This window comes from Phyllostomus hastatus, unplaced genomic scaffold, assembly GCF_019186645.2.
Source record: "Phyllostomus hastatus isolate PE091 unplaced genomic scaffold, TTU_PhHast_1.1 phas_contig_17, whole genome shotgun sequence".
NCBI classification, from domain to species: Eukaryota; Metazoa; Chordata; class Mammalia; order Chiroptera; family Phyllostomidae; genus Phyllostomus; species Phyllostomus hastatus.
This window is the reverse complement of record NW_025333664.1, coordinates 32,817,345-32,843,039: the sequence shown is the minus strand read 5'-3', so window position 1 is coordinate 32,843,039 and position 25,695 is coordinate 32,817,345. Positions and strand designations below refer to the sequence as shown.

The following is a 25,695-nucleotide window of genomic DNA, read 5'->3' as shown; positions in this document are numbered from 1 at the left end:
TTTATAAAGATTTATTGCTAAGGAAATCACAGGGCAATTTGAAATAATAACTTATACATGTCCTTTTTAAATAGCTCTTTTTCTTCCATTTTTTTTGTAGGTAACCAGGAACTATTTAACCCTGTGTTTCTGGAGAGGTTCTTGATACAGGACTCACAGTGAAAATTGCTTCCTTCCTGTCTTTGGAAAAAGCTTACACAAATTGAAGAAGTTAGACTAGGTGTACTTAAAAGAAAGAAAATATGGTATCTGAAAAACAAAGAGGGTAAGAGACATTTGATTAGGACTGGTATCAGTGGATACATGCACATCTCTTGGTGGCAGCTTGGGGAAAGTTGCAAGGTGCATAAGAGTAGTTTGAATGCTGGACACTGGGTTTTCTATCCACACCAACCATGCCACAGCCCTTATTGTGGGACAAAAATATCTAGACTGCTGGACCATGAGGATTGTGTTCACTGAAACAGTAGGCCTCTCAACAGGAGACCAAAGACAGTGGAGAGAGCCCTGATGTTTGGGAGCTGCATAATACCATATAATGGGTGTCCAAACTTTTGGCATCTCTGGGCCATCTTGGAAGAAGAAGAATTGTTTTGGGCCACACATTAAATACACAAATACTAATGAAAACAAAAAAGGCTTCATAATGTTTTAAGTAAATTTATGTTTTGCATTGAGCCTCACTGATAACCATCCTAGACTGCATGCAGCCTGTGGGCTGTGGATTGGACACCCCTGCATGTTTGCTCTCTCTTGATGAATGGGAGCCCCAACATGGACTGAAAATGGAATGGCTAGATTAGGGCCTTAGAGTTAACTTTAACTTATTTTTATTTGAAAGAACTTGGACACTACTCTCACACTTGAGTTTGCGAATGACCTGGCCTTTTCATTTATTAGCTATGTGATTGGGAAAGTTACTGAGACTTTTGGATTTTGGTATGCTTTTTTATATAAGGATGTTAACTTAAACACTAGGGCCCTTGTCAACATTCAGTTGTGATCTCATGATCCTTTTTCAATTTTATCTCCACGAAACAGAGAATTAAATCTGGACATGGTGTATGAAAAAATGGGTAAGTTCCACCTGCTAGCATGGATTTGAAAGTAATTTATAAGCTCCTGTGTAGTCTTTCAGTTCCCACTTTTTACTTGTAGAGCTTATCCTACTTCTTCTTGGCTTACTAAAATATACTCACAGTACACAGTGGGCCAAGCTGGTATATAGTTGAAGAAAATATAAATAGGTCTTTGCCCTGAAGAAGTAGGGAAGACACACAAAATAGGTAGAAAAAAAATAGAAGAAGTCTTCATAAATTTCTTGACTCTGCAACTTGGCTTCTTAATTCTGCTAGTCAGCACCAGGTAAAAAGTTGTAACTAGGTTTTGTCCTGTGCATTAGAAGGAACACGAGTGCCAAGATGATAAAAAATGGCTTTAATAATCAACCATCTAACTCTTTTGCATTCTAAAGAGGGTAAAGAATAAATGGGTTCTGGCTGGAGTAGCTCAGTGGATTGAGCGCGGGCTGTGAACCAAAGCATTGCAGGTTCAATTCCCAGTCAGGGCACATGCCTGGGTTGCAGGCCACAGCCCTCAGCAACCACACATTGATGTTTCTCTCTCTCTCTCTTTCTCCCTCCCTTCTCTCTCTAAAAATAAATAAATAAAATCTTTAAAAACTGAAATATTATTTTTAAAAAGAATAAATGGGCAAGTATCATAGTTCTGTCAAGTAGTACTTTTGCCATCCCAAATGCTCCTATTCCCATAGACCATCACCTGAATGTGGGAAGTTAGTAGTCGACATTGACAATATCCCTGGTCTTCCTTAAGTTGATATTAGTGGCTTTCAAGGATATATTCAAGTGCCTATGTCAATGAAAATTAATCCATACCCTTAGTATATTTGGATGGAACAGGATTTTTAGTCTAAATAAAGTAAGTAAAGGAGACTAAAGTTTGATATATGCTGATATGCATTGGATTAGGAAACCTGGGCAATGGTATTAAATCTACAGGACTCTTTTTTACAAGTTGCTGTGATGGCAAGTACTTATCTATATCAGCAAACTTTGTATGGAGTGACAGACACAAAATATTTTGGGTTTTGTGGGCCATTTGGTCTCTGCTGAAATGATTCAATTGCCATTATAAAGTAAAAGCAGTCATAGACAATACACAAACAAATGGGTGTGGCTGTGCTCCAATGAAACTTTATGGATCCTAAAATTTGAATTTCATAAAATTTTATATGTTTCAAAATATTATTTTTATTTTTATATTTAAGCGACTTAAATCTGTAAAAATTATTTGTAATTTGCAAGTAATACAGGAACAGGGGCAGTTTGGTGAGCCCTGATGTAGATTGCTTCTAGTTTAAACTATGAACAGTAGGGGATACGGTAGTGAAGACAGCTCTTCAATGAGACTTAAGAGAACTAGTGTCTAGTTTTCACTTCTCAACCTAGTAACTGCATGGACATTGACTGACAAGCCATTAACATATCTCTAGACTTCATGTATATCATTTTATGGTGTTTGTCTGGCTGGAGGGAAGGTGGTAGATGATCTACAAATTCTGAAATTATATGAGATGAAACTTTGTTCAATCAACTCAGGTATTATACTCATGAAAATTGTTGGCATATCTTGTTGAATTCTTATGTTTGCTTGCCTTTGTTGAACTTACAGGGCCAAATTGTACATTTACAAAAATATCCCTGCTAGTTGAAATTTGGCTCGGCTGTAATTTCTACCACTGTCAAGAGAAGGGCAATTACCTTGTTAGAACTCTAACAAGTATCAGGAAATTGCCGAAAGGCTTTCAGAAACCAGGATACACTTTCATTTTCTTACTCCCAAACAATTCCTCTGTGAGTCCCTCTCGCCTTACTTATATCCTTAAAGGAAAATAAAAAGGCTTGAGAGAAAAACAATGAAATCTTATTAACCAGATTTTACAATAATTTGGTATGAGAAGAACTGGCACTGCTTATGAGGAAAGGTTTTTCTGTGCAAATTAAGAAGGTAAAACTGAGGTGGGAGGTTTATAGCCTATTTAATGGAATCTACTGCTTCAAAGCATGTTTATAGCACTGATTTGCATTAAAAATGTTACTTAAAATTGCTTTTCTTAAAGAAAGCAAGATCTCTACTTGGTAACAGTTTCTTAGAAACTGCTCATTTTCATAAGCACTTGAAGGATATGAGCTGATATTTATTTGAAATAGGCTTTAATTTCAACATTTTGCAAATTCAGGTTGGTTCCTTATTTAGTAGTTCAGGTTAGCAAGACACTACATTTCTTGGGTCTAGCTACAAATATCTGAGAGAAAAACATAGTAATCTTGATAATCTGAATTAAATGATAGAGAACTTGTCTAGAAGATAAAGAGGGAGACAAACCATCTAATGATTAAGGACAATGTTCTCAAACTTTGAAAACAAGAGATATTTCAGCAAATTTGCATATTACACATAATAGGAAAATCACAGCTGAAACTCAAGAAAGGGAAAAGAGTTTCCTACTGTATTCACTTGCATTGATTCCTAAGTCAATGTGTTCTTTCTGATATTTTCAAGATGAAAATATTTGAAGGCTGCTTCCTGAAATTGAAATTATAGTTCAAAGGAATATTAAGTGGTTTTAGGCATGCATACTATTCAGGTTTCCTTAAGAAATGAATCAAACATAAGGCTTTCCTTCTCCAAATAAGAAAAATGTACAAGTAGAGGTGGGCTTTCATTGACACAGTGTTAGTCTTAGGGCACTCCATGAGCTCTTTTACTACAAATGAACTTCTGACAAACAGTTGCTGGGTGAAGTTATGGCTACACAAAGGGCTTACAGAGTATACATATTCAAATAATGTACTGTCACCACATATCTACTGCACACCCTTGTAGAATAAAAGTGGGATGGGGAAAGAAAGGGAAAAAAAGCTTCTTTTTAGTATGCTGGAGTTTAACCTGTCTTGATTTTGGAAATTTGGACAACTTGTGTCAGGTAGGCTATGTTCAGACATCAAAACCAGTGTCTTCACTGATTTTCTGGGATGTCTATTAGTTTTCAGTTTTTTTGATAGACTCCATCTCCTAAGCATTTATGTATTCACTTCACACAAAGTAAAATACATCTTGAAAATGTTTAGACTAGTTTGGTCAAGACAGTTTTCAGAGGTTCCCAGAGTGTGGTCTTTAAAGCAGCAACATCACCTGGGAATGCATTATGAATGCAAAATCTTGGGTCCTATTCCAGACAAACTGAATGGGACACTCTGTAGGTAAATCCAGCAACACGTGTTTTTCTGTACCATGCAGGTGATTCTGATGTGAGGTAAAATTTGAGAACTGCTAGTTTAAGCTTGAGGAATAGAGTGAAGAAATAAAAAAGGAGTCATTACTGTTAAGATGCTGAATCAAGTAGGTTGAGGCTTACAGATTCTATTCTTGTTGCAATTCTATTCTTGTTTTAACTAGCCTGAGAACTTAAACTTTTGAACTTGCCATTCTTGTGTCAATGCTTGGATATACATCAAATCTCCAGATAACCCTCTGATTACCCTGAAGGAGTAAGGAAAGAATGGTCACCTATTCAGACCACCTGATATCCATTATCTAGACCACTGGTTATCTACAGGATTACCATTTTGGATCAATCCAGAGGCTAAGAATGCAGGATTGATTCTTCTCAAGAATGTATTCTTTTCTTTTTTCTTTTTTTTTTTTTTTGCTATAAGAGTCTTTAGCTTTTTTTTCTCCTTCAGAATACTCTGGGTATTCCCTGTTACATTTCCAGTTTACAAACCTTAAGACTCTTACATAAATCTTTATCATTTATTTCTAGCCAAAGCCTCCAGACTCTTTTTGAGTTCATTGGACAGGCTAAAGAATCCACACAGCCTGTGTCAGGATCCCCACAGCAGACTGAAAACTATGGTCAGTCTGATTCAGTGACCTCTCAGAAATACCAGAACTATTTTTTACGATGGTGCCTTCACTTTATGCTCTTGTTGACTTTTAAGAAAATAATTAACCCCCAAAATATGAGTTCATTGTGGAAAAATTAGAATGTGCTACGAAATAAATCATAACTCCCCTATCAACACATATATTCATGTATTTTTTAAAAAGTGGTCTCATAATTTACATATTGTTCTATAATTTGTTTTATCCTTTTAACAATGCATTTTCTATTTTAAAGGCCAGAAAACTGAGGACTAGGAAGACATGCCATATAGTTTATTTCAAGCCCTAGCTAGTTAAAGGAGTAATTAGGATTTGAACCCAAGCAACTTAATCCCAGAGCCTTTGTTCTCAACCATGGTGCAAAGCAATTGCATTATAATTTTTCATGACTAGATAATAACAATGTAATTTCACATGACAAATTAATATACCAAGTAGATCTGTTTAATTTCATATCCCTGGAAACTCATTTATTTCTAAATAATAATAATATTAAACACATTGCAATAGTTATTCTTTATTATATACCTTTCATCACTTATTTAAATCTTTAAGGCACAATTTCTCAAAACGGAACTGTTGAGTTCAATACCTTGCTGTTGATACATTTTTAAATTGCCCTCCAATTTACTCTATCCGCAGTCTATAAGGATGCCCTTTTCTTCACTCCTTTGGGATATTATTATTTAACTTTTGCCAATCAGGTGAAAAGTGGTAACTGTGTATCAATAACTCTTTGACTACGAATGGGGCAGAGCATTTTTCACAGGCCCATTGGCCACTTCCATTTCTTTTTTTCTTAACTGCTCATTTGTGTGCTGGATCTAACTTGTCATAAAAAATTTATTCCACTATAACATACATATAGAAAAAGAAAACAATTATAAGTATAGGGCTTTTAGAAATTTTGTAAAATGAACACACACATATAGCTGCATGAAGACAAAAAATAATATAAACAGTAACTGGGAAGTCCCTTTGTAACTCTCACCACCCACCTCCCCCATAAGGTATCCACTATTCTGTGCATTGTCAGTAAGGGTGTTATTGTTCCCAAAGGGTTGAAAATTGTTTTTATGCTGGGATATCTTACTCTACTTATGTACAAAGCACAAATATTCATGTACTATATAAACAGATAAACCGTATATCTGTGTTATTAAAACATCATGGGAGGAGGAGATAATAAAAAAGGCTTGAAAAAAAAGATTGAGAAACATCATACTATTTTGACTGTGCAGTTTTGCCTGTATTGAAGTTTATCAAAATCTTGGTCCATTTCTTAAATTGGAATAATCTTTTATTTTGATTTGTAAGTCTTTACACATTAAGAATTTTAATATTTTTCCATATACATTGGATATAACTTTATCTAATTTTGTTCTTTCACTTTTAACTTTGTTGACATTGTTTTTATGTGTGGAACTTTAAATGTTTGCTTTTGCTGACTCTTTCCCCTTAAATTTTCTGGGAGTGCTCTCTCTGGTTCCTTAGAGGACTAGAACACAGTAGATTACTGCCTTGATTAAGCTTGAGAAATCTGAAGGGAAAACAGTCATGAATGGCAGTTAGATTGAAAGCAAGCTGGCTTTCCTGTAACAGGGAATAGTCCCGGTGTTCCATGAACCAGGGTGGCCTGGGTGGTATACAGTCAGCCTGGAGGGCATTTATAATGGCTCCGCTCCCACCTAAGAGGTATCCTGCTAAGTGAGGTGAGTTCTGCTGCATAAAATTGGAGGTCACTGAGAGATGTACAACTGAGGGGTGGTCATAAGTAACAAACTAGAGTAGAGGCTTTCATGGTCTGAATGTTTGCATTTCTCCCCAAAGCCTAAAATTCAGATGTTGAAAACCTAAAGCCCATAGTGATAATATTAGGAGGTAGGACTTCTGGGAGGATTAAGTCATGAGGATGAAGATCTCATAATTAAAATTATAGTCCATATAAGAGAGGCCCCAGTGAGCTAACTCATTCCTTCAACCATGTCAGGATAAAATGAGAAGTTTGCAACACAGAAAAAAGGCCTGCCCCCGACCATGCTGAAAACTTGACTTGGATTTTCAGCCTCTAGAACTGTGAACTTCTGTTGTTGATGAGCACAGTCCATGGTATTTTGTTACAGCAATTCAAACAGGCTAAAAAAGAGGTGCTGCTCGCATCAAGGGAGCACAGTCTGACATTGCCAGCCAGGCACTGGCAAGGAACGCACCAAAAATGCATTCTGCATTTGAGTTGTCTGAGTAGTTTTATTCTGCTCATTTGTTCATTCATTCTTCAGTTCATTCATTCACTCAACTTCCATTTTATTTATGGAGTTATTTCTGGTGGTGGTTGCTCTCGTTTTTTTTTTTTACTTCAATTCCAAATACATTTGCAATTTACCTAACTATAATTTACCTAGAGGTAAAATGTGAGGTAGAAATCTAACCTATCTCCTATATGTTCATCAAGTTATCACAATACTAATTACGATCGTTTTCCAACTATTTGAGATATTGTTCTTACTATATACAAATAGGAGGTTGTGTCTGTCTCTAGACTTTCAGTTTATACTACCCCCTACCCTGTCCATTTGAGTCATTGGGATTGTATTCAATTTAGATATTCATTTGGGGAAATAATGATAGAATTACAATACCAAGTCTTTTCCTTCAGAAGATATGACATCTCTCTGTGTTTTTTTTTTACATTTTCATTTAAGATTTTTTTAAAGAATTTTATTTTTATTTATTTTTTATTTATTTTTAGAGAGGGAAGGGAGGGCGAAAGAGAGAGAGAGAAACATCAATGTGCAGTTGCTGGGGGCCGTGGCCTGCAACCCAGGCATGTGCCCTGACTGGGAATCAAACCCGCGACGCTTTGGTTCGCAGCCCACGCTCAATCCATTGAGCTATGCCAGCCAGGGCTCTCATTTAAGATTTTTAAATAAAGTTTTAGCATTTGCTTCAAATAGGTTCTAAATATTTTCAAAATAATTTTATTGCCAAGGTGTTTGCTATTTTTTAGTGGAAGTCTTTATTTAATTCTTTATTGAATATTTATTATTTCTAGTAAATGTTTTGTTGTTAATTATGGAAAATAGAATAAATTGGACTAAAACTCTCTCTCATCTCTACGGTGGCTCCAAAAAAAGCCCCTTCAGGGGTCCTCGGTGCTACTCACAGATGACAGCTTGAAAGCCAGAGAGGTGAACAGTCAGATCATTTACCAATAATGGTTAGTTTACCTTTTATTTTATTATACATATACTTCTTACTCTGTCACATGGCAGTCATTAATAAATATTTATTGACTTAAAATGAAAAATAAGGACCAGGGTGGCTGCAGCCCCAGGCCCTGCACCCGGTGGGTCTGCCACTGGGCTCTTGGGAGAGAGCTGGGTCGGCTGCTCTCTCCCTGGTCAAACAGGGTTTGAGCAGCACCAGGAGACACCTGGTGGCTGGAAGTTGCAGAGAGGGGCGTAAGGACTAAATGGAAAACACACGCGGCTGTGAGCAGCCACACGTAGCCCTGGGAAGAGTGAGCGGGAAGAGTGAGCACGGGAACCGTGGGACCGGAGGCAGCCTGGCCAGGGCATGCCCTCAACTAAGTAGACTGTGCTTTGTGGAAAGCCTGGAGCCCATATCCGTGGACCTGGAGGGAGTGTGCTCTCCACAGAAGGCCCGGGGCCCGCAACTGTAAATCGGGGCGCGGGGGAGCATGCTCTCCCTGGAAACACCAGAGTCCACACCTGTACACCTGAAGAGAGCGTGCTCTTAGGAAAGCCTGGATCCCGTACCCAGGGCCCTGTGGAGGGGCACCGCACGAGCCCTGGGAGAGAGTGCAAATGAGGCTGACTGAGTGCTGAACAGGAAGGGAGATACCAGTTGCCCCTCAGCCAGCAAGTCCAGGAAAACCAGTTTGGCCAGTTTGAAACCAGCAAGAGGTTTGTTGCTGTTTGTTTTTGTTTTGTTTGTTTATTTGATTTTTAAAGTAATTTTTATTATTTTTTTATCTCTCAATTCCTTTTGCTTCTCTTTCCTTCTTTCTTGTTTTATTCCTTCTTCCTTTCTTTCCAATTTTATCTTTTCTTCCTTCCTTCTTCTGCTCTTTTTTCCTTTTTTTCTCATTCTTTTTAAATACCCACAAGTGAGACAAAAATCTGGAACTGTGAAAAGACCAGAGTTGGACCCAAAGAAGGGACATCCCAACAGTTGAGACAGTGACACAAATTTCACTTTGCTATTACAGAAAAACTGCAAGTTATTGCACATTTGTATTATTATTTTTTCATTATTCTTACATCTTTCATTTGAATAGTATTTTTGTGTCCCTCTTTTTTCTGTTTAGTCTTCTGTGCTTGGCTGGTTATATTGTATCATTTGACAGGTTTCCCCTATTCTCTCATTCATAGTGTATTGCTAATTTACTGTCCTTCACTTATGTTCCATAAGCACACTACTCACGATCCTATACTCCCTATTCTTGTTATCTAGATTTCATAGATTCTATCATATGATTGTTGCTGTAACATGATTGTAAATAAAAGCTGTTCCATACTATCGTAAATACTTCACAACACCGCTCCCATATCTTGGCCCATTTCATGGTTTTCTGAACTCTATTACTGTATTGGTTAACTCTATTCTCTCACACACTACACCTACTTACTATCCTTTACTCTCACCCTACCTCAGATTCTGACCTCCCACAATCCTTTCCTCCCCAACAAGAGTCTTATCTTCTTTCCATCCTTTCTAAAAAGTGGCTAGTTGGGCAGAAGATCATGGTTAACACTGTACATAGCCAAACGACTTCCTATCTCTTCTCTACTGGCTGCTATTGTAAATATCATAGAATACTCTCTCGCTGTCTTAAACCATTTTGCCTTATCCCTCCAACTGACCACAAAAAAGCCTAGGTGGAAGCTGTGAGCACCAGAATACCCAAAGGAGACTGCACCACTGAATCTCACAGGTATTCTACCACAGAAGTTCACACAATAAACCCAGGGAGCCAGAACAGATCAATTTAAAAAGCTGAGGCTAACAAGAAAAGTCTCAAAAACAATGGGAAGACAAAGAAACAATCCCCAAATGAAATGAAAGGAGGAAGCCTCAGAAAGAATGCTAAATGAAATAGAGGCAAGTCAACTATCAGATATGGAGTTCAAAGCAATGGTTATCAGGAAGCTCAATGAGCTCCCAATGAGCTACCAGAAACTACAGGGAAACTACAATGAACTCACTGCAAACTGTATCAACATGAAAAAGGAAATAGAAACTCTCAAAAAGGGCCAGAAGGAAAGGAAGAATACAATTTCTGAACTGAAGAACACAGTAGAAGGGATCAAAAGCAGGATGAAGCAGAAGATTGGATCAGTGAGCTGGAGGACAAACTAGAAAAACACACCCACAAAGAGCAAGAAAAGGAAAAGAGGCTCAGAAAGAATGAAGAGGGATTAAGAGAAATGCAAGACAATATGAAACGTAATAATATCTGTATAATAGGGATACCAGAAGGAGAAGAAGAGGAACAAGGGATAAAACACCTATTTGAAAAAGGAATGATGGAAAACTTCCCTAATTTGATGAGAGAAAAAGTCACACAAATCCAGGAAACACAGAGAGTCCCACTCAAGAAGAACCCAAAGAGACCCACTTCAAGACACATCATAATTAAAATGGCAAAATTCCAACACAAAGAGAGAATATTAAAGGCAGCAAGGGAGAAAAAGGAAGTAACATACAAGGGAGCCCCCATAAGCTTAGCAGCTGACTTCTCAATGAAAACACTCCAAGCCAGAAGAGAATGGCAAGAAATATTCCAAGTAATGAGAACCAGAGGCCTGCAACCAAGGCTACTTTACCCAGCAAGGCTCTCAATCAGATAGAAGGCCAAATAAGGAGCTTCCCAGACAAAAGAAGTCTGGAAGAATACACCTCCACCAAACCAGCTCTGCAAGACATGCTAAAGGGACTGCTTTAAGGAAAGGAAGGAAAAGAGAGAGACAGAGAGGAACACAGATATGAAAGTGGCAACGAATAAGTACCTATCAATAATAACCTTAAATGTAAATGGATTAAATGCTCCAATCAAATGACATAGAATATCTGAATGGATAAGAAACTTTGACTCACACATATGCTGCCTACAAGAGACCCACCTCAGGACAAAAGACCTACACAGACTGAAAGTGAAGTGCTGGAAACAAATTTTCCAAGAAAATGAACAGGAAAAAAAAGCTGGGGTAGCAAAACTCATATCAGACAAAATAGACTTCAAAAAAGAGGCCATAAAGAGAGACCCAGAAGATCACTTCATAATACTCAAGGGAAGAATCCACCAAGGAGACATAAACATTGTAAATATATATGCACCCAACATCGGAGCACCCAAATACATAAAGAAAATTTTAGAGAACTTCAAGAAAGATACTGACAGCAGCACAATTATAGTAGGGGATTTTAACACTCCACTGTCAAAAATGGAGAGATCTTCCAAACAAAATATCAACAAAGATATTGTGGCATTGAACAATGCCCTAGATGAAATGGGCTTAACTGATATATATAGAGCCCTTCATCCCAAAGAAACTAAATACACATTCTTTACAAATGCACACGGAACATTCTCAAAGATATACCACATGAGAGGACACAAAACAAGCCTCAACAAATCCAAGAAAATTGAAATCATACCAAGCATTTTTTCTGACCACAAGGGACTGAAGCTAGAAACCAACCCCAAGGAAAAAAAAACAAAATACTCAAAATCATGGAGATTGAATAGCGTGCTATTAAACAATGAATGCATCAAGAATGAAATTAGGAAAGAAATCAAGAATTTTCTGGAAACAAATGAAAATGAACTCATAAAAACCCAAAACTTATGGGACACAGTCAAGGCAGTCCTGAGAGGGAAGTTCATAGTGATACAGGCCTACCTAAAAAAGAGAAACATTTCAAAGAAACAACCTAACCCTATGCCTACAAGAACTCAAGGAACAGCAACAAAGACATCCCAGAGCAAGTAGAAGGAAGGAAATAACCAAGATCAGAGCAGAATTAAATGACATACCGACTAAAAGCACAATTCTAAGGATCAATGAATCCAAGAGCTGGTTCTTTGGAAAGATAAACAAAACCGACAAGCCTTTAAGCAAGTGCATCAAATAAAGGGAGAGGACCCAAATAAACACAATCAGAAATGAAAGAGGAGAGATTACAACTGATACCACAGAGACACAAAATGGATAAAAGAGTGTAAGAAATTACTATGAAGACCTGTATGTCAAGAAATTTGAAAACCTAGGTGAAATGGACAAATTTCTAGAAAAATAGAATCTTCCAAAACTCAATGAAAAAGAAGCAGAAAACCTGAACAGACCAATAACAGCAGATGAAATTGAGGCAGTAATCAAAAAACTCCCAGCACAAAAAAAGCCCCGTACTGGATGGTTTCATAGGGGAATTCTACAAAGCATTTAAGGAAGAGCTAACCCCTATCCTTCACAGACTATTCCAAAAATTTCAAAATTATGGAAGACTCCAAAACTCTTTTTATGAAGCCAACATCCACCTAATCCCAAAACCAGATAAAGACACAACAAAGAAAGAAAACTTCAGGCCAATATCACTGATGAACATAGATGCTAAAATCCTCAACAAAATATTGGCAAACTGCATCCAACAATACATTAAAAAGATCATACACCATGACCAAGTGGGATTCATTCCAGGGATGCAAGGATGGGTCAATATTCACAAATCAGTAAATGTAATACATCACACAAAGAAAAGCAAAGACAAAAACCACATGATCATATCAATTGATGCAGAAAAAGCATTTGATAAGGTACAGCACCCATTCATTATAAAAACACTCGGCAAAGTGGGAATAGAGGGAGCATTCCTCAACATAATAAAGGCCATATATGAGAGACCTATAGCCAACATCATACTCAATGGGCAAAAACTAAAATCTTTTCCATTAAGATCAGGAACAAGACAAGGCTGTCCACTTTCACCACTTCTATTCAATATAGTATTGAAAGTTTTAGCCACAGTGATCAGACAAGAAAGGGAAATTAAAGGCATCCAAATCAGAAAGAAGGAAACAAAACACATTGTTTGCAGATGACATGAGTACATAGAAAATCCTACAGACTCCACCCCAAAACTGCTTGACCTAATAAATGAATTTGTGAAAATAGCAGGATACAAAGTCAATATCCAGAAATCAAAGGCATTTTTGTATACCAACAATGAAACAGCAGAAGCAGAAATCAAGAAAAAATCCTATTCGATATAGCAAAAATAAAAATAAAATACCTAGGAATAAACCTAACCAAAGAGATAAAAGACCTGTATTCAGAAACACTGAAGAAAGAAATCAAGGAAGACACAAACAAATGGAAACATTTACCATGTTCATGGATTGGAAGAATTAACATAATCAAAATGGCCATACTACCCAAAGCAATTTATAGATTCAATACAATACCTATTAAAGTACCAGTGGCATATTTCACAGACGTAGAACAAATACTTCAAAAATTTATATGGAACCATAAACGACCCTGAATAGCTGCTGCAAGGTAGAAGGGGTCATAATACCTGATACCAAACTGTATCACAAAACCACTGTAATCAAAACAGCCTGGTACTGGCATAAAAACAGGCACATGGACCAGTGGAACAGAACAGAGAGCCAAGAAATAAACCCAAGTCTCTACAGTCAATTAATATTCAAGAAAAGGGACAGCAACATAAAATGGAGTAAAAATAACCTCTTCAACAAATGGTGTTGGGAGAATTGGACAGGTATGGGGAAAAAACTGAAACTCGAGCACCAACTTACACCATACACAAAAATAAATTCAAGGTGGATAAAAGATTTAAATATAAGTCGTGACACCATTGAAGTCCTAGAGGAGAACACAGGCAGGAAAATCTCAGATATTTCACACAGCAACATTTTTACTGATATGTCCCCTACAGCAAGGGACATAAAGGAAAGAATAAACAAATGGGATCTCATCAAATAAAAAGCTTCTGCACTAAAGAAAAAAGTATTAAAAATACCTTTTTTAGTATTATTTTTCACTAAAAAAGCTGAAGAAAATAGTACTAAAATAAAAAGAGAACGAACCATATGGGAAAACTTATTTGTCAATGATACCTCAGACCAGGGGTTAATCTCCAAAATATATAAAGAACTTACATGACTCCACTCTAAGAAGACAAGCAACCCAATTAAAAAATGGGCAAAGGACTTGAACAGATACTTCTCCAAGGAGGACATACAGAGGATCCAGCGACACATGAAAAGATGCTCAATATCGCTGTCAGAGAGATGCAAATTAAAACCACAATGAGATACCACTTCACGCTGGTCAGAATGGCCATCATAAAGCAACAAACAAGTGTTGGAGAGGTTGTGGAGAAAAGGGGACCCTAGTGCACTGTTGGTGGGACTGCAGGCTGGTACAACCACAATGGAAAACAGTATGGAACTTCCTCAGAAAACTAAAAATGGATTTGCCTTTTGACCTAGCAATTCCACTGCTAGGATTATATCCTAAGAACCCTAAAACACCAATCCAAAAGAACCTAGGCACCCCAATGTTCATAGGAGCACAAGTTACAATAACCAAGTGCTGGAAGCAACCTAGGTGCCCATCAGTAAATGAATGGATCAAAAACCTATGGTACATTTACACAATGGAATTCTATGCAGAAGAAAAAAAGAAAGAAGGAAGGAAGAAGGAAGGAAGGAAGGAAGGAAGGAAGGAAGGAAGGAAGGAAGGAAGGAAGGAAGGAAGGAAGGAAGGAAGGTCTCCTACCCTTTGTGACAGCATGGATGTAACTGGAAAGCATTATGCTAAGGGAAATAAGCAAGGCAGTGAAAGACAAATACCATATGATCTCACCTTTAACAGGAACTTAAACAACAAAACAAATGAATAAGCAAAATATAACCAAAGACACTGAAATAGAGAACAGACTGACAGTGTCCAGAAGCAAGAGGGGAGGGAATTTCAGGGGAAAAAGGGAAGGTTTTACAGGAACAAGTATAAAGGACATATGGACAAAAACTAGGGAGGGGGTGGAAATGGGAGGGAGATGGAGAGGGCTGGGTGGGTAGGCTAGGATGGGAGTAAAAGATAGAAAACTGTACTTGAACAATAATTAAAATAAAATTAAAAGAAAAAAGAGAAATGAATAATTATATTGTCTAGTATACTTCCAAAGGATATTAAAAATGGTGATAAAAACACATGTTCATCTTTTTTCTGACTTTGAAGTGAAAGTTTCTAGCGTTTCATCACAAAACACAGTACGATCTCTTTGTTTGAAGTAGATATTTTTTATTTCCTTCAGGAATATCCTATTTTTATTCTATTCTTAAAATTTTATAAGGAATGTATAGTGGATTTTGTAAATGCTTTAGCAATATCTATCAAGATAATATGTTTTTTCTTGATCTTTCAATGTTGTAAATTATTATTGAACTAACTGGCTAGATTCTATAGCCCATGGGCCATGTGCAGCCCGGGATGGCTGTGAATTCAGTCCAACATAAAAACATAAATTTACTTAAAACATGAGATTTTTGTGTGTGTGATTACATGTCATGATGTATTTCATGTGTGGCCCAAGACAACTCTTCTTCCAGTGTGGTGCAGAGATGCCAAAATTTGGACACTTCTGGACTAAAACTAATTGATCATGCTATCCTGTTATTTGGATACACTGGGATTTGCAGTGCTAATAATAATGTTTTTCTAAGTAATACTGCCTAATAAATTTCCTTTTATTAAATTCTTGTTGGATCAGGGTATGTGAACTCAGGGGTTGCCAACTCTGGCTGCTTATCAGAATCATCTCTAAGTGACTTATTAACATACAGTTGACTCAGCCAACAGTAATTATTCTTCTCTAATTCTTAAGGTGTGTTTTTATCTTTAATAATCTAAGATTTTTGCTTTCCTTTTATTTCTTACTGCACTGAATGCTTAACTTATTAGCTTCAATCTTTCTTCTTAATAAAGAACATACCTGCTTCTCTGAGTACAAATCTCCCTGGATCCCATGAGGTTCCCACAGCTGTTAGTTTCTAAATATGATGTAATTGTAAATTTTATTCCCTTTTTGATTCAAAGGCCTCCTAGGAAAGGCCTCTTAAATCCTTCAATTGATTTTTTTAAAAGTGTTTGTTTCTAATTTTGTTATTAATTTTTAGCTTTATTTCACTCTGATCCAAAAATCTACTCATGTAGATTCCACTTTTTGAAATTTAACGAGGTTCTCTTTGTGGCATAATATATAGTAAATGTTGGTTAAAATTCAGTGATTATTTAAAAAGATGCAGTATACCAGCAATATATTTTAAGGTTCAGCATTTAATACATTTTTAATATTAAACTAAACAACTACACTGTTAATGTCTTATATGTCTTTCTTTATTTTCTTCTTTATTTTTCAAGGACTAGGAGGTACTTTGTGGTCTCCTATCACTATTTCATTTTTTTATTTTTCTTGCCTTTTTTCTAATCAGCTTGTGAACCTTGTGAAATTTTAAATTGAGCCACATGATTTTCAGAGCCTCTCATATTCATTATCCTACTAATTTCCAGTTGTACAAAAAAAATTAAACAGCTATGTATATCTCTGCTGTGTTACTTGATGTATAGAAGATATAGGAGTTATATCCATCTTCATTATGGGCTCTCTGTATAATTTTTCTAGGATGAACATATTTAATAATTAATAACTTAAACTTAACTTCTGCTTTCCTTCTTATTCCCATTTGCACCACACATTTAGGCTGTTGAGTATTTGTTTTTAAGTTTCAGCTTCTTATTTACTTAAGCTTAATTCATATGCAAGAAAAACAAGCAATTATGCATTTAACACTTTGCTCATGGGTTGCTGCCTATGTCTTTCATCTTTAAACCAATATATTCAAACGTCTTCTACATACAGAAAAATTAAATAGTTCATTCAGATACAGAAATTCAAAGATCAATGTGGTAATATCTTACATAATAGAGATATTACTGATTATTGTTTGATGTTAATACTCAGACATTATGAATAATTTGTATATGCTTTTCAATCTCAGTGCTGAAAGTCTAAAGACCTGTGTAGTTTTAGAATCTGCAGTCATTCTAGTGACTTTCCAACTAAAAATATGGGGACAAGTCACCTTAAAAAGAGAATACTGAGTATCAGTCTCTACCACTTTCGATAAAGTGTTCACTCTAGAATTTATGAATTCACAACACAATGTTACACACACACACACACACACACACAACCCTCAACAATTTCTAATCTTTCACAGCACATTAACCAAGTTATTAGGATAAACTACCCTATAATTACCAAAGATGTCACACATAGCATACCCACAATTTGAAGAAGACAGCCTAGATCAGGGACCATTCTAACAAAAACAACATGAGTATAGAAGATACAAAATCTAAAATATCAGCCATCTTAAGTGCTTGATTATGACTCCAAATTGCCATTTCACTCTGCTTCAGAGTCACAACATAAAAAATGCACAGCCCTCCCAGCACCATCAGCCTGTGGATTGTTATATTGACTGACAAAAGAGTCAAAGCCTCCCTTAATTCTGTATCCCATTACTTTTAGTTGTACCCCAAAATGAACAGTACACATCATTTTGGTTCTTAAATATAGCACTTGCAATTCTGTAATATCTGTCTGGAAATGTGTTGTTTCCAATATATTTTGGGCTTAGTGTGAACATTTGCAGGTACAGATTTGGCAAGCAACCTTACTCTTGGACTCCTTTGTGGCTCCTTCCACTAAATCGACCTCCCTTTCGGCACTGAGGTTTTTTGCTGGTGGTTGCAGAAGGAAGGAAGGAACCAGGTGCCTGGTTGGGACCTATCTTTCTACTCTTATCCTTTGGAATAACTTTAATTTAATTTCATTGTATTTGTTTGATTACAGCACATAGTTAAATTTAGGTTTTCAGTCAAATCTTAGTTCTTTTCTTTCAACAGGTAAATATGTTCTAGTTACACATTTTTGGTCAAAATAATATGTGTGGTCTTCTATCTCTTTATTATGTTTTAAATATTTCCTCTAGATCTTTATTTTTGCTTAATTTTCCTATTTTGTAATATAATTTCAGTGTTCTTTTTTCTCCCCAGGACACTGGAAACTATTTTTAAAGCTATTGGAAGTATTTTTTAAGCTATTAAAAACACTCTTAAATTTTACTTTTGGTTCCTCAGGAAGTTATTAGGTTACTAAAAATTAAATCTCTGTAGCCCCAATTTTTCATTGTTAATCTGCTGTTACTATTAAACATTTTCTTAAGACTATATAATTTAAGTTTTTCAAAAGTTACTTATGTTTCTTGAAATAAATGGCATTCAAAATTATGCTACTAATTCTTCCATGTTATGTTCAGGTTACTATTTATGGTGCAGAATGATTTTAAATGTACCCTATTTACTCATTTACTTTGGATTGCTTATATCCTTGCTTTTAGTCTTGTTATTTGCCTAAAATTAGTGTGAATAGTTTCTGTTTGGCTTTTTCACTGTTTACTTGAAAACTGTTAAAGTCTTCTTAGAGCTTGAGCTGGAGAGCTCAATGAAGCAGGTAAGTATTAAAACCGACCTTTTTAGAAGGGTGAGTAGGAAGGGAGAGAACTGAGGTTGCAGGCAGTCCTAACTAGGATCTTCACCTCTGCTTGGTTCTCTGGGTTTGTTGGGCCTGCAGGATCAGGGACCTGTATTCCACATGGGGCTTCCACTGGAAGAAAACCATTGCCTGTGTCAAGCTCCTGCTCCTCAGCTTCTGCGGGCTGTGATGTGGGAGTGTTCTGTCTCAGTAAGTTGAAGGGTATGGTTCATCATACTCAGGAATGCGTTTTCTGTCTAGTTTGTTAATAGTCCTGGTGTCGGGTGTCACTACCACTAGAGGAAACATCCCCAAATGTTACTGACTCCATGTCTCTTATGACCAGGGATCTTCTTCCAGCCTCTGCCCCATTGCCAAATGGGGCATCGTGGGCAACCCAGTTCAACTGAAGTAGAACTTTTTTTTCATACTCGGCTTTTCATACCTCCAGCCCTCATGTCTCAAATTAAGACAAGGAAGATGTCTTTCTTCAAAAATGTGGGCAACCACATTCTGGAGCTTTAGCTAAATATTTACTGGTTACTTTAATTAAAAATTTACTTTGTTCAATTTGATGTGCTATTTATTGCACAGATCTAAATAATTACATGTTTTTAGAGCCCTTATTCCAACTGGTTACCTAAACTGTGACTCATTTTTCACTAATGGTAAATCTCTTTTTAGCATATTTATGATTCTTGGTCCTGAAACTGATCTGGGTGACCTGCATATATTATCCTGGATGGGAAACGGCTGTAGTAACAATCACTGAGGTACACTGGGAATTAAGTAGATTAATAAGGCATCACTTAATCACTATCATCCTTAGTTTATTTCTGTAGAATATGGGAATAACACCAACTATGCTGCCTAGCACAGCGCAGGATTTTTGTGAAGAATAAATGAGATGATATGCAAGAAAACCATGTGCCAGAAATAGCAAAGAACTCTACAGGGGGAAGCACATATCACTCTTCCTCCCTGAAGTGGTGTAGTAGTTTCCTTCTCTCTGATTTCCCTCCTCTAAATAAGAGAGAAAGTTTCAGGTAAGAAATAAATAAATAAGCAGTTTGTTGTACCTTGCCTATTTATGGTGTTCATCATTCACTCATTTATTCATTCATTCAACCCAACAGTCAACAGGCTACTACTTCTTTCCTTCAGAAGCTTATGCTTTAGTAGCAGAGATAGGCAATGAACAAATATAAATGCAAAATCAATGATGGACACCATTCAGAAAAGCGGGAGAAAGAGTCAAACCTAAATGAGAAGTTACTTTTTAATGGGTGGAAAGTTTCAGTTATGCAAGTGAGTAAGTTTTAGATATCCGCTGTACTACATAGTGCCTGTAGTTAACAGTACTTTATTATGAACTTAAGAATTTGTTAAAAGGTTATATCTCATGCTAAGTACTCTTTCCACAAAAACAGAGAACATGAATACACTTTCTGAGGTGATAAATACGTTTACTACCATGATTGTGGTGATGGTTTCATGGTGTCTGCATATGTGCAAACTTAGCAAAGTGTATATATAAAATAAATACAGTTTTTAAGTATCATTGTACCTTAATAAATCTGTTTTAAAAGAGAAAAAGAAAGGTACCAAGCAAAAGAGGCCATACTTATTATTTTAGACAATAATGGTCAGGAAAGACACATTTTTTATATTCTGAAGAACTAAAATCTGTAATTAATCAACTATTTGGTGAGAGCATAACGTGTGAAATTTTCATGAAGACTTTCACATACCTTTTCCCTTTTGCATTTTATAACAGCTTTTGGGGGCACATAGTCTAGATATGATCTAGATTTGAGAAGTAGCCACATGGAATCTCAGACCCAACTAGACAAAATTTCAAAATAATGAACATACATACCCATTTCATGTCTGGTACTGGCCACACCTACACCATACACCTCTAAAACATCTTTCACTGTCTTCATAGTTTCATCGTACCTGGCTGCCAGGCCAAGGAAGTTATAGGAGCCCATGTTTATGACATCTTTGATGATTCTTCCAGTGAACCTGCAGTGAGGACAGGTGAGCACACAGGGCTTTGTCATTTAATATCATCCTAGTGCCCCCCAAAAGACTCTCCCAAAGAGATCTTGGGTCTGGTCCAAATCATTTATTTTCTTTTAGACTTGTCACCACAAACTGGTTTGCCCTCAGTGGAAAGTACCCCCAATGAGGAAGCTGAATAGAGTATTACAAAAAGGTATCCCAGCCATGCAGTATTATTTAGCTCTGATTTGCCTTGAGCACTTGCTTTCATGACACGTGTGCTCTGGTTTAAAGTCCAGCAAGAACTTTCTAAATGAGAATAACACAATCATCCCGGTCTCTTTCAGCAAGAAGTTGGAAGGTATAATTTGTCAATAAAGCTAAAAAGGGCTTTTCCTTGCTGGCTCTGTGTATCCTGCACTGTCTGACATGGGTCTCACTTAAACTGCAATATAAACAAGCCACTTTGGCTGCATAATTACTGACTTCCCTCATTAGCATATGAGGGCTTGCAAAAGCTAAATGATGGGAGACCAGTTGCATCCAAGCTTTGGTTTTTCAGATCTGTAATCTGATACCCACAACAGGATTTCCTTGAAAGGATTTTCTTTCAACCAAAGTGGCTGCCTCACCTAAATGTCCAGTTGTAGTCATCCGACACCCTCTCCATCATGTCGAACAGGGGTCCCGGGGCACTGCAAATGGGTCGGTTCCAGTTGTCCCTTACTCTCATGTAAAGGTTCCGTGTGTAAAAATTCTCAAAGTTTTGATATAGCGGCACAAAATCCTGTAAAACAGTAGCAGAAGTTTACCTTTTGTCCACTGCTTTTTGTATCTCATTTATAAGTGAAGGCTAGGAGAAGCCCTGGAAGAGCCATGGAAATATTCCATCTGCAAACAGTTTTTGAGCAAGGGTTTGTGGGTGAGGGGACAGGTAGGGTCCATACATAACTATGAGAGAACTCCATGCCCAAAGAACTCACATTTTAGTGGGTAAAGTAGATAAATGTAGCAAATAAAGGTAACAAAGATGACAGAACAATATAAAACAAGTCCCAAAATGTGTGGTGGAGACAATGAATCCCTGCAAAATTTTATCTGAAGAGTGACAATAGGTATTTATGTCCAAGGCAGTTCAGTTGGAAGAAACAGGTTGGGTGATAATTTTGTCTTAGCTTTTTAAAACATGAATACCCCCCACTCATTACGCACATAGAAATGTGGATGGATTTGAACTTTGGACCTGTTGGCAAAATTGTTTGCTGGTATATGCCTGTCATACAGGCAAGGGCCTAGAAACTGAGTTAAGTTTGTGGAGGTACCTGGCTTCTCTCACAGTTGAAATAATAGCACTGTTTTGCTGCATAAAATATAATCCAAGCCTGAGAGATTTGCAGTTCTGCTGAGGTTCGAAGCAAACATATCTATTGTTGTCATCTAACTCCTAATAGTTAGTACAAGGCAGAAAATGCAAAACCTAGGCCTAAGCCAAGTACTTTGGGTATTAGTAAGACTAGAGCACTTGCTAGAGGGAGGGACACATCTTGCTGGAGGAAACAAGGCGGCTTTATGTAGGAGGGACACCAAAGGTAGATTGTGACTGCTATTGGCAGAGATGCTTGGACTCTGTCAGGGTAAATGGGTCTCTGTGATGGAACTGTACAATGCATTTGAGAAGAATGAATAAGAATAAAATGCTTGTAGGACACTTGGTCACGTCCCAAATGTCCATAGAGACATTTGGTCTAAACCAATCCATTTGCCTCATCCCATGTGTCATTACCAGCTAGTCTACTGAGGTGAAACAGGGTATTATTTGCACTACAGCTACAACACAATTTTGGACCAGTAAAATATGATAGTGTTTTTTTATGTATGAATCCAATAAACTAAAAGTAGAAATAAATGTTATGGGCTGTTTGAACCGAGGGTCATTTTCTAGGCATGAATGTTTTGGACAGGACCAAATGATAAGGAAATCTGGCATGGACAAAATGTCTCTGTAGACTTTTGAACAGGACCAACTGCCTGTTAATTGAATAGCACATAAGGCAGCTCTTGTTACTCTTTCCTCAGAACCTTAATGTCTCCCACCTCACTGGGAGTCAAAGGCAGGGTCTTGACTGGTCTGGCTCCCTGTTGTCTTTCTGATCCTATCCCTTGCTATTTTCTGTGGTGTGGGTGAATCTGTAATGTCAGCTGGTACAGAAATTGGGAGCCTTAAGTGTCCAAATGAGGAACTCACATGTTACCCTGGAGGTAATGGGGAGCCACTGAATAATTGAGAATGAGCTTTCTCATCCTCCTGCTCATCCTATTTTAATTCTTTGTTCTCTTTTCCCTTATGAAATGGAGCTAATTTCCTGAGGGGACAGGAGAAGCATGGGAAAAGGCTTTGTGGAAGACCTAGTACTACTGGTTGGGCCAGTCATCTCCTGACTGGTCCTTTCCAAAGGAAAATATATAGAATCTGCAGGTTTTAATGGCTGGTGACTGCATCCAAGCCATGGTCTTTTTTTTGCAACTTTACCCTTTGTTTTTTCAGTGATAATGGCATCATCTCTGGCTTTTGATTATAAGATAGAATGTTAATTGCCACATACTAGGGCAATCATGTGAACTTGTGAATTTGAAGGATGGTTGGGCTACTATAATAGTCACGTCTGTAAGCTGAAAATCTCAAACCAAGTGCATTTGTTCTCAGATAGCTAGGTATCCTGCTGTAGGTTTTATTATGACTTAAATCTACAAGGTTGTGGTAATCAATCATACTCTTTTATGTTCTAATGGAGAAGTAGACATATTTCTGAGAGAAAAGGAGATTGTGTGTAATTCTATGAAAATCTTTTCCAAAATATTTCCCCTTTGATTTAATAATATTTTTACAGACTGTTTACTGACCTGCAGATTGTGCTATAGCCATCCCCAAGTGTTATATCCTTCTATTTCTAATTGTTTAATTTCTTATTTGAACTATATCATATAAACTCATCCTATCTAGAGGAAATAGAAAAATAGGTCTTTAAGTAATATTTCTGGACTCTGAATGAAATTATGGTTTTAGATTTTATGAGACATTTTACTCAAAATAAAATTAAAGTTGGTTTAGGAGAGAACATAACAGTTGATTAAGGAAAACAGTTGTTATTAGGTCAAAAAGAACCAAAACATTATCTCTTCAAAATTAAAACAAAATTAATTTCAGACATGGAACCACAAGGTGCATAAGATATCAGGGCAGAGGGGTCATGGAAATCATAGTTCAAATACTCATTTGTCAAGTGAGGAAAACAGATCTAGAAAAGTGACTTGAACTCAAGATAAACCTCCCACTTCATCCACTTTCTCAGTCAACACTTTAGGGTAACCTCAGGCTGGCATCTGCCCTAACTTGTCCAAGCTTCCCTAAGCTTCCTTCTAAAACACCAGCAATGACAAAAGAATAACCTACAATGTGGAAAATTAAGGTAAAGAGATCACTGTACTATGAAGGAGTGTCCATTCACCATAAGGAACTTGCCGTTGACTTGAGAAAACAACTTGGGGCTTCCCATCATTGATGACTTATAAAGATGTACCATCATGGCCCCAGCAGGGAGGTGGGAAAATACTCCATGCTGCCAAACCTCCCTAGCTTCTGGCTCAGAGATCCAAAATTTCTATGTATGAGTAAACCAGAAGCTAGCTCTTAATTGGGATAAATGTTCTGAGGGAAAAATACAAGGATTTTACCAATTCTGTAAGATAAGAGAAAAGTTTCTGCTAGGGAACGATCTTTACATTTAAAAGAACTTTTATTAATGAGGTGCTTAAAGCTTCTCTTTCAAAGGCATAGTCTTTCTTTTCTTTTTCTTTTTTTTTTCCACAGAGAGTCATTTCTTTGTGGTGGTATGTGCACTAGCCCAGATCTGAAAATCAAGTTTGGCAGTCTACATGTTCCCAAGAGACACAACTGAACTTGGAAACCCAATTAAAACTCAAAATCTGGTCGAGGGAAAAACTGCTTTGCCTTTGGCACCTTCTCTTCCTCTTCCTCTGTTCCTGTGAGGCTTCTTACCACTGTATGGGTGTGTTGTCACCTCACCCCATTCCTTTGAGCATCAATGAGATTTTTTTAGGAGCAATCAACACCTTGTGAAGGTCAATGTCCTCTAGTCTCAGTTAAGCCTCCCACAGCATTTTAAGTATACCACAAAATGAAACTGGACTAGATATTGCAAAAACAAGCATTGCAATAGGATAACATTGCAATAGCTTTGCAATATATTTATCCATCTGTAGATTTAACTTGTAATTTGACCTACTCACTCTTTATTTTTCTTCTTGACACAAATGACTAGATGTGAGAGTATGTCTCAGTCTACAAGAACAGAATCATTTCAGTGGTAGGGTGCAGGAGGAGTCAGCCAAACAGCAAAACCTAAATATGCAGCTATGAAAATGGCTTGTTTCTTCTGCAATACAACAATTTTTCTACCTTTAAGCTTGTAAGGCACTTCATAATTTTCCAAGTGTTACAGGTATTACTATTCAAGTTTTATGGATAATTAATGGAAAGGCAGAAAATTTGAGTGGACAAATTGGGAATTGTACTTTGTTCTAAAACCAATGCTTCTTTCAATAGATCATGCTGCAGGGCTAGGTGTTTACAAGGAAGTAAAGAGGACATATCCATGGCCCATTGTAGAAAAACATTAAAAAATTTGGAAGCATATTCCTTCTTATTTGACTTAACTACATTTCCATTCAATTGCAAATCGAATCATGGACTTGGAGAGAGAGAAAGTATCATTATCAAGCACCATTATTCATTTGTTCCTATATTGACACTTCTGGTCTCACCTAATTTAATTTTATATCATTATTTCCTTTTGGGAAATAGCTGTTTCTCTTACCAGGTTTGAGCTCAGAATAAGAATAAAATATGTTTGTGTTTTCTTTTTTGTTGAAAAGGGGTAACTAATATTATAAATAGCCCTTTGAAGTATGAGAAACACAAAGAAAAATGGCTAACTTTAATTTTTCTTATTAAAAAATTAGAGGGAGGTTGAGTAAACATGGTGGACT

The 25,695-nt window shown here is 36.9% G+C and overlaps 1 protein-coding gene across 1 annotated transcript in view; it reads right to left on the bottom strand.

Moving 5' to 3' along the window:
- The window catches only part of SPTLC3 (serine palmitoyltransferase long chain base subunit 3), a 152,669-nt gene that overhangs the window by 70,310 nt on the left and 56,664 nt on the right, over positions 1 to 25,695 (bottom strand). The window contains exons 3-4 of the mRNA XM_045833316.1: positions 21,261 to 21,415; positions 20,501 to 20,649 (exon numbers count right to left, since the gene is read on the bottom strand). Coding sequence (XP_045689272.1) covers positions 20,501 to 20,649; positions 21,261 to 21,415 — 304 coding nt within the window. The remainder of the gene's footprint in view (positions 1 to 20,500; positions 20,650 to 21,260; positions 21,416 to 25,695) is intronic.